The following is a 9524-nucleotide window of genomic DNA, read 5'->3' on the forward strand; positions in this document are numbered from 1 at the left end:
GACTCACAAACAAGACATTGTTCGCTTCACACACACGGGCAGGAGCAGTGTGTCTGAGCGCGGCTGTGTGTCTGAGCCCTGTTGTGTGTGTGTGTGTGTGCAGGTGTTGAAGCTGCTGAACAGTAACTCTGAGAACCCCTACCTGATCTGGAACAACGGGACGAGGGCGGAGCTCCTGGAGTTCCTGGAGGAGCAGCAACGGGAAAACATCCACATGGTAAGGGCCTGGGAAGACCTGGAACTGGGAAGACCTGGAACTTCCCAATTCTTCTAGGTTCTGTGGTGAAAAAAGTCCTGGTCTGCAACACCAATGGGTACGGGAATCGAGTCCACCGAATCTGACAAATAACATTTAGCAGACAACGGTTCATTCACACATTCATGGCAGACTCGACCATGCAGGGCGACAGCCAGCTCGTCGGGAGCAGTTAGGGTTAAGGCGCCTTGCTCAAGGACACCTCGACACTCAGCTTGGAGGATCGAACGAGCAAAACTCCGGTTACAAGTCAAACCGCTCTACCTCCTGAACTCCAAATTCCGAGGGATTTTCTTAGACACAGAGTGATGTTGCAGACCTCGACTAACTTCTACCAGCCAAGTATTCTCTTGCATTAGAAAATAGCCGAGTGTGTCACCACCCCATCAAGCGTCTCGTTCCAAGCCTTGCAGTAACGTCAGTGTTTGGTTGCTCTTCCAGGGAGAGAACGACAAGACGTTTGGCTCTGAGTTTGTGTTCAGTGACCACAGCAAGGAGCTGATCGTGGGGGAGATCTTCGTCCGGGTCTACAACGAGCAGCCTTCCTATCCCTTGGAGGTCAGGACCTATTCATGACAGGATGACTTCAGTGGTGTACTGACTTATTGCCTTTATGTATCATTGAAGCCCTAAATTGTCATTAAAAGGACGCTGTAAGATTACAGTGTCGCTCCTCTAGATGTTTGCTACTTGGTTTATTTATGTATCCTAATAAACCAAACTTCTAAATCATTCAAATTAATAATTGACCTCATTAATTAATACAAATGATTTTGTTGTATATCTGTTCCTTCTTTTCCACCATGTTTTACTGACACTATAATACTTGGTGCCTCCAGCCTCCACCTTCATCTGGAATGTGAATGTGTGTCTCTGTTTGTGTGTCTGTGTGTGTTGTCGGGTTCCTCCATGTGTGTCTGTGTGTGTGCGTGCGTAGTTCCCCAAGGCGTTCGCGGCCAGCCTGCTGGACTACGTGGGCTCCCAGGCCCAGTACCTGTACACGCTGCTGGCCATGAGCCAGAGCAACAAGGTGGAGTCCCAGCAGCACGCCGAGCGCCTCCGCTTCGCCGAGATGGCCCTGGAGGCGCTGCGCAACGTCATCAAGAACAACCCAGGTGACCCACAACCCCCTCTGTTACCCACAATCCCCTTCCTTACCCGTTATCCCCTCCGATACACTCCATCATATAGGTTACCCACAATCCCCTCTGTTACCCACAATCCCCTTCCTTACCCGTTATCCCCTCCGATACACTCCATCATATAGGTTACCCACAATCCCCTCTGTTACCCACAATCCCCTTCCTTACCCGTTATCCCCTCCGATACACTCCATCATATAGGTTACCCACAACCCCCTCTGTTACCCACAATCCCCTTCCTTACCCGTTATCCCCTCCGATACACTCCATCATATAGGTTACCCACAACCCCCTCTGTTACCCACAATCCCCTTCCTTACCCGTTATCCCCTCCGATACACTCCATCATATAGGTTACCCACAATCCCCTCTGTTACCCACAATCCCCCTTCCTTACCCATTATCCCCACCATTACCCTCGATCATCTAAGTTACCCACAACCCCCTCTGTTACTCTGTTATCCTCTTAATTCCCCACAATCATTTTAAACTCAAGTCTCCTCACCCACACTCCTCTTATTACCCTCTTGTTCCCTTTAACCAAGTTTTCTGGGTAATAAGTTTAGATTCAACTTTATTGTTTATTGCAAATGTCAGATTTGATGTAGGATTTCAGTAAATATTCAAGTCTTATTACCCACAGTCCCCTTATGCCCCTCTCAAAACACACCAACCAATGTCAGAGTCAGACTGAGAGAGCCTTGTCGGCTTTGTCTGTAATAAATGGTGTTCTGTTTGTCCACAGGTTCAGAAACGGAGTGCATCGGACACTTTAAGCTGCTCTTCTCCTTGTTACGCATCCACGGAGCTGGCAAGGTTCAGCAGCTTGCTTTAGAGGTGAAAACTTTTTCCAGGAGACCAGCTGATACCGTGACGCCAGAGTGATCACGGAGGACTAAACTGTGTTTGTTCTCCAGGTGGTCAACACGGTGACGTCCAACCAGGAGTGTGTGAGCAACATCTCTGAGTCCCTGGTCCTCTCCAACCTGCTGGTCCTCCTCCACTCTCTGCCCTCCAGTAAGAACACACGCACGCACGCGCACACACACACACTGGCAGTCGGTGGCCATTTTGGCTGTCAGTGTTGTGTGGTGGAGTCATCATTCTCTCTGTTTGTATCAGAAAACATCACTGGTGAAGGCTGTGTAACTTAAGTACTTTCATACACGAACATTCCACTTTTGCCCATCTGAATTGATTTTTGCGTTTATTTATATTTGAGTATATGTGACTTTTCCCCTACTGCTCAACACATAGGTGCCCAAAGACATTGCCCTTGATAATATGAGAATACGATGAGAGGTGTTTTCATACGATCACCTTTATCCCTTCCAGGCCGCCAACTGGTGCTGGAGACGCTGTATGCCTTGACCTCAAACACAAAGATAGTCAAAGAGGCTATGGCCAAAGGTTTGTACATTACTTGCTACTGACTACTTATCAACTCTGTTACCACCGGAACCCTGGAGTCACAGATAGGTGCTATCTGTGTCAGAAAGCGCCTGACACAGATTGCATCATTGCAGTCACACCTGTAAACTCTCTCTCCTTCTCCCCCCTCTCTCCCAGGTGCTCTGATCTACCTGTTGGATCTCTTCTGTAACTCCACCCACCCCCAGGTACGCTCCCAGACAGCAGAACTCTTCTCCAAGATGACCTCGGACAAGCTGGTCGGTCCCAAGGTGAGCATGAACACAACGGTCTCACTATTTAACCCCTAACCCTCCCAAATCTACTGAATTAATTAATGAATTCATTCATTTTTAATTAATTGATTGTTCTGGGCATTAACATTTTTGCATCAATAAGTCATCGTCGGGTCAAGATGTCAACACACTTTGCTTTTCTTTGGTTCGTCCTCACAAAGTTACTTACGCCACCCATTTGAACGTTCGTCGAATTCCCGCCACTTTTAACAAGTGATCCACCCCCTTTCACATTTCACACTTAGTCAGACGCTTTTATCCAAAGCTACTTGCGATAGCGTCTACAAAATAAAACATGGTTGGAGTAACTGTAAAAAAGTGCCGCCCAAGCATGTTTCTGTGAAACCACTGGACCAAGTAAAGAGCTAGCTAAATGATCCACGGTGGCAGACAGAAGGATTAGGACTATGTTTCACCTGTTGATGGTTGACGGCTGTTCTGCAGGTGCGTCTGACGCTGATCCGCTTCCTGCCTGGCGTGTTCATGGACGCCATGCGGGACAACGCCGAGGCGGCCGTGCACATCTTCGAGGGGACGCACGAGAACCCTGAGCTCATCTGGAACGACGGCTCCCGCGAGACCGTCTCCACCACCGTGCGGGAGATGATGCTCGAGTAGGTCTCCACGACAACGAGAACGTCCTGATCCAGCCTTAGCGTTAGCTTTAGCATCAGCAATAGCTAATGTGTGAGAATGTTTGAGTCTGGTACCATGATCACCTGAAGGGTCCACTGTTTGAACATCAGTGCTGGTGTTAGTGTTAGCAATCAGCGTTAGCATTGACATTCCCGGTTAGGGGTAGGGTTAGCGCTCCCAGAGGTCAGACTTGTTGCCTGGAGGACTCTGGCTTCGCTGAGTCTCTGGTGTAGTGGCGCAGCATAAAGCATCGCTCCTCTGTCCCTTCAGTTGTTCAGTTGGTGTACCGCAGCTTCATTATGTTCTCCTCGTCTTCTGTCTTTGTTTTTCCAGTCACTTTAAACAGCAGAAGGATAATCCAGATGTTAACTGGAGGGTAAGTTTAACTATTACATATTAGGAGGTATATGTAAGTCATATGTACAATGGACATTGAATGCGTATTTATTAGCAAATAGCTTTGAATCCCCTGACCTCTGACCTCTGCCCCCAGCTGCCGGAGGAGTTCACGGTTGCATACGGAGCGGGACAGGGGGAGCTGGAGGTGGGCGGGGTCTTCCTGCGTATCTTCATCGCCCAGCCCGGCTGGGTGCTGAGGAAGCCCAGAGAGTTCCTGGTCTCTCTGCTGGAGACCATCACGGAGCTGCTGGAGAAGAACAACCCCAATGTACGCATATATACACTCACTCACTCACCCACTCACCCACTCACTCACTCACTCACTCACTCACTCACTCACCCACTCTGTCTCACTCATTTACTCTGACTCACTCATTTAATCTGACTCACTCACTCTGTCTAACTCACTCACTATGTCTCACTCTCTCACTTACTCTGTCTCACTCACTCTGTCTCACTCGCTCTGACTCAGTCACTCTGTCTAACTCACTCACTATGTCTCACTCTCTCACTTACTCTGTCTCACTCACTCTGTCTCACTCGCTCTGACTCACTCACTCTGTCTAACTCACTCACTATGTCTCACTCACTCACTGTCTCACTCACTCTGTCTCACTCACTCACTCACTCACTCACTCACTCTGTCTCACTCACTCACTCACTCGATCACTCACTCACTCACTCACTCACTCACTCTGTCTCACTCACTCACTCACTCGATCCCTCACTCACTCACTCACTCACTCACTCACTCACTCACTCATGAAGACGAACAAAACACATGATACGCTTTTGCACACACTCATACACTCACTTATAGACAACTCACAGATATACCAATAAACCGTAACATTGTACGCCTGCACATCCCCTGTCCCCTGCAGGGAGAGGCCCTGGAGACGGTTACCACGGCAGCAGTGTGTCTGTTCAGCACACAGGGCCAGCTGGCCGACCAGGTCCCTCCTCTGGGCCACCTGCCACGCATCCTGGCCGCGCTCAACCACCGCAACAACGCCATCCCCAAGAGCGCCATCCGCCTGCTGCACGTCCTGTCGGACAATGAGGTGAGGTGGCGCCGATGGCTAGCATGCTAGACAGTGCAGAACGGATGGTAAGCATGCTAGGTAGCGCAGCGTCGCCACTACGTATAATGGGTAGAGCAGCAAGAAGCTGGTTAGCATGCTAGAAATGCTGGCTTGAATCGGAAATTAAAGATGATCACTATTGAATCAGAAATAGGTTTGAATTGACAAACCGTTTGACTCGAATTGTCATCCCCCAAGAAGAGGTAGTGAAAAGTACAGCCCTGCTAGTTAGCAGCTGGGTAGCATGCTAGGTAGTGCAGCATGGCTAGCCAGCATACTAGGATATTGCAGTACATTAGTATATTAAGTAATATGAGAAGTATCTTTTAGTATCTGTTCAGTAATGGCAAGTTGCTCCAGGGGAGTTTTAGGAAGTCATGTGGACAGAAATTGCCAAAATATAAAATGTTACTTATTTAGGCTTTGCCAGCCCTGCTGTTGGCTAAAATACTAGCTATAATTAAACTTCTCCTGTCTTAGCTCTACTATTACCCTGCAGTGTTATTGTAGTGTTTTAATGTTTGTGCGTTAGGCGCGATGCTGCTCTCTTAGGATATGCTGGAGTGTATTGCATTCTAACCTTGTGCATGAGACACGCTAGTACACGAGCTCCAGTGAAGTCACCCTGATGTGTGTGTGTGTACGTGTAGCTGTGTGTGCGGTCGATGGCGGCGCTGGAGACCATCGGGCCCCTGATGAGTGGCATGAGGTCGCGGGCCGACATGGCGGGGCTCGCCTGCGAGGCCCTCAACCGCATGTTCCAGAAGGAACAGACCGACCTCGTTGCACAGGTACGCATTACCATACACTGTTCTACCTCTCGCCCTCTCTTTCTTACTTTCTTTCTTTCTTTCTTTTTTTCTTTCTTTCTTTCTTTCTTTCTTTCTTTCTTTCTTTCTTTATTTCTGTCTTTCTTTCATTCTTTCTTTCTTTCTTTCTTTCTGTCTTTCTTTCTTTCTTTCATTCTTTCTGTCTTTCTTTCTTTCTGTCTTTCCTTCTTTCTTTCATTCTTTCTGTCTTTCTTTCTTTCTTTCTTTCATTCTTTCTGTCTTTCTTTCTGTCTTTCCTTCTTTCCTTCTTTCTTTCTTTCTTTCTTTCTTTCTTTCTTTCTTTCTTTCTCATGAAGTCATGTCGCTTAACAGACCAACTTCTCCTATTGACACACCTGACCCTAATTTCAACAACCAATCAGAAATTTCTAACAAAGGCCAGGTAACGGCAGTACATGTTCTTGTGTTTTGACGCGGTGTGTCCCAGGCTCTGCGGGTGGAGCTGGTCCCCTACCTGCTGAAGCTGCTGGAGGGCATCGGTCTGGAGACGCTGGACAACCCCTCCGCCACCAAGGCCCAGATCGTCAAGGCCCTCAAGTCCATGTCGCGCAGCCTGCAGTATGGAGAGCAGGTATGGCCGAGCCGCCCTCACCTTCTTCCAGAACCCTTAACGAGGGTAACAAATGTAGCTATGCTACTATGAACTGGTGGTCAGAATGAATGAAATGGAAATAATCCAATACACTAACACCCCCCACCGTGAGGAAAACATAACAAAGTTATGAAAAACAACCAAATTGAAAATGGAAAGGGATAGAGGGGGTCTGACAAACAAAAACCTCACTCTTACCACTAGCTCTCCTCATAGCTCTTCACAGTTTGACAGCCGACAGGAAGAAGGAAGTAGATCCCAGCAGAGGTTTGCCTGGAGTTAATGCAGTTTGTTTCCCCTCCAGGTGAACGAGATCCTGGCCAGGTCCAGTGTGTGGAGCGCCTTCAAAGACCAGAAACACGACCTGTTCATCTCTGAATCGCAGACGGCCGGGTATCTCACAGGTAACTCAGACGGAAACCTCCTGTCTTTATTTACGTGTGTTGCCCATGACGCCGTGGTCCCGGGCTAAGCCTCCCTCCCTGGTGCCAGGTCTGCACTGCATTCTGCTTTTACCTTCGAAACCTTAACCTCTTTGTGCCTAACTCCTCCACACTCCTGCAAACGTTTTCCTATTCTACTCGTCCTTGTTCTCCTCCTTCTCCTCCTCTCCTCCTTTTTCTCTTCTCCTCCTTCTTCTCTCCTCCTCCTGTCTCTCCTCCTTCTTCTTCTCTCCTCCTTCTTCTCTCCTCCTCCTCCTCCTCTGTCTCTCTCATCCTCCTTCTTCTTCTCTCCTCCTTCTTCTCTCCTCCTCCTCCTTCTTCTTCTCTCCTCCTCTCTCTCTTCTCCTCCTTCTTCTTCTCTCTTCCTTCTCCTCCTCCTCCTCCTCCTCCTCAGGGGTGTCCACTCCTTCTCTCCTGGCCGCCAGCAGCCCCCTGCGCGGTGGTCTCTAGACTCCTGAGCTGGCCTCAGTTGCTCTGAAGCAGGTAGAGCTCCACCTGGTGGCTCCTCCCACCTCCTCCACCTCCCAACTCACCCCCCTTCCATCTCCATTGCGTGTCCCCTCCGACACTCTTGTTTCCATTTCCACCTCCTCGCTCTCGGCTCTGCACACAGTTGTCGGCCGGTTGGTTTCACACCTAACTTAGTTGCTCGTGTGCATCAATAACAGCCTGTATTGGCATGACAACCAGAAAATGAAAATGGCAATTCTTGCAGTGGTTTGTTGTTTTTTGTCAGTGGTTTGTAGTTTTTTGTCAGTGTTTTGTTGTTTTTGTCAGTGGTTTGTAGTTTTTGTCTGTGGTTTGCAGTACTCACTTCACCCACACCATTTAAACACCAGTATACCATGTACCATGTCTGCTAACTCCATCACTCCATCCTCCATCCTATATGTTTTAGTTCAGAGCTGTTCCTAGCTAAACCTAGCTAACCTAGCGTGCTACATCACCAGCCCTCAAGAGTTGCACATCATCCAGCTGTGATTTCCCCCCCCCTCCCCCAACAGGTCCAGGAGTAGCGGGCTACCTTACGGCCGGGACGGGCACCACAGTCATGCCCAATGTGCCGCCCCCTGTGGACAACGACATTGGTGACCTGGGTTGACGGAATCACGGACACAATCCCACTCAGGCGCCCAGACCCGCCCCCCCCCCCCCCCCCCCCCGGCCCAGCGGCTGCGGACTCCCACACAGAGAGAGAGAGAGAGAGAGAGAGCGACTGCCCGGCTCCCCCTAAACCAACCAGGGGGAGGAGAGAGTGGGAGACCCAGGTGGGCGGAGCTACGTCTCGAGGGGGGGCGAGGCTATGTTCCAGACGAGCGCCGGTTGTCGCAGAAAATGTCCACAGCACTTTCTCATGTTTCTCTCTCTCCTACTCTCCCCCTCCCCTCCAAAAAAACAGTACAGCACTCAAGTCTTGATAAAACACTTTCTAATTGTTTTTAAACAATGAACCCGTTTTTTGTTTGTTTATTTTTAATTTGTCGTTTTTTCTGCATCTTTATCGGTTCCCTTCACCAGGACAAAAATTGTTTACTTTTTGTATGAATATATTTTTTACTGTTGATTTTTCTTTTCTTCCTTTCTTGCCGTGGGACAAAGACATTGAAAGACTGAAGATTGTTATTAGAGACCTGCTATCCCTCTCATTCTGAATGAGAGGGATAGCATTCAGTTTGTCGTGAGGGAGGGCGGGTCTAGCAGACCCAGTCGTCAAATCCATTGACTAAGCTTTTCAAGAAATCACGTGACTCTTCTACCAATGATAACATTTCATTAACATGTTTGTAAAGTTGTATTGGACCATTGTTTGTGAGTGGGGAGAAGCTGGAGTCTGTTTTGATTGAATGATTTTCCTGCACACTGTTTCCTTTCAAGATGAGATGTGATAGCCTGATAGCCGGTCCAGCCACGGGCTTGGATGCTTTATTAAATCCACCACCTACCCAGCCCCTTCCTTGTTAGCCGCCACCGAATCAACGTTAACGTCATGATTCTATTGATTCATACCTCACTCCCTCTCTGATTCCAAGACCCGTCAACATCCTCATTCTCCCCCCCCCCCCCCCCCCCCAGAATGCAAAAAGCACTAGAACAGAACTGAACTAGGTGATCGAAAAACAGTCCTCTGGGTGGAGTCACTGACCCACTCGGATAATGAACCTATGTGAAACACACTAGTGCAATTTGTGAGATGTTTGATGTAATATTACGTATATAAACTTTCTATATTGAATGTACATTAAAAAAGTGAATAAATCAGTCGCACTTGTACATACAAATTTTAAGAATAAAAGGGAAGCCACAGTGTTGTTCTTTTGTATTTGTGTTTATATTATAGTAACAGCTTTTTAGACTTGCTTGATTATAAATAATAAAACATTACACAGCATACATACATTTATTTACACATAGTATGTTGTACATATTTATGTAAT

The 9524-nt window shown here is 48.1% G+C and overlaps 1 protein-coding gene across 3 annotated transcripts in view; it reads left to right on the plus strand.

Moving 5' to 3' along the window:
* The window catches only part of dnajc13 (DnaJ heat shock protein family (Hsp40) member C13), a 50314-nt gene extending 40930 nt beyond the window's left edge, over nucleotides 1–9384 (plus strand). For all 3 annotated transcript variants that reach the window (XM_079754398.1, XM_079754400.1, XM_079754399.1), the window contains 15 exons: nucleotides 104–217; nucleotides 698–814; nucleotides 1194–1371; nucleotides 2144–2235; nucleotides 2316–2415; nucleotides 2734–2808; nucleotides 2968–3080; nucleotides 3549–3718; nucleotides 4074–4116; nucleotides 4234–4407; nucleotides 5024–5203; nucleotides 5875–6015; nucleotides 6482–6625; nucleotides 6951–7050; nucleotides 8094–9384. In XM_079754398.1, the coding sequence (XP_079610524.1) occupies nucleotides 104–217; nucleotides 698–814; nucleotides 1194–1371; nucleotides 2144–2235; nucleotides 2316–2415; nucleotides 2734–2808; nucleotides 2968–3080; nucleotides 3549–3718; nucleotides 4074–4116; nucleotides 4234–4407; nucleotides 5024–5203; nucleotides 5875–6015; nucleotides 6482–6625; nucleotides 6951–7050; nucleotides 8094–8191 (1839 nt within the window). In that variant the 3' untranslated portion in view covers nucleotides 8192–9384. The remainder of the gene's footprint in view (nucleotides 1–103; nucleotides 218–697; nucleotides 815–1193; nucleotides 1372–2143; nucleotides 2236–2315; nucleotides 2416–2733; nucleotides 2809–2967; nucleotides 3081–3548; nucleotides 3719–4073; nucleotides 4117–4233; nucleotides 4408–5023; nucleotides 5204–5874; nucleotides 6016–6481; nucleotides 6626–6950; nucleotides 7051–8093) is intronic.
* The last annotated feature ends 140 nt before the right edge of the window (nucleotides 9385–9524 follow it).

The sequence above is a fragment of the Pollachius pollachius genome (assembly GCF_949987615.1).
Source record: "Pollachius pollachius genome assembly, chromosome: 17".
Classification (NCBI taxonomy): Eukaryota; Metazoa; Chordata; class Actinopteri; order Gadiformes; family Gadidae; genus Pollachius; species Pollachius pollachius.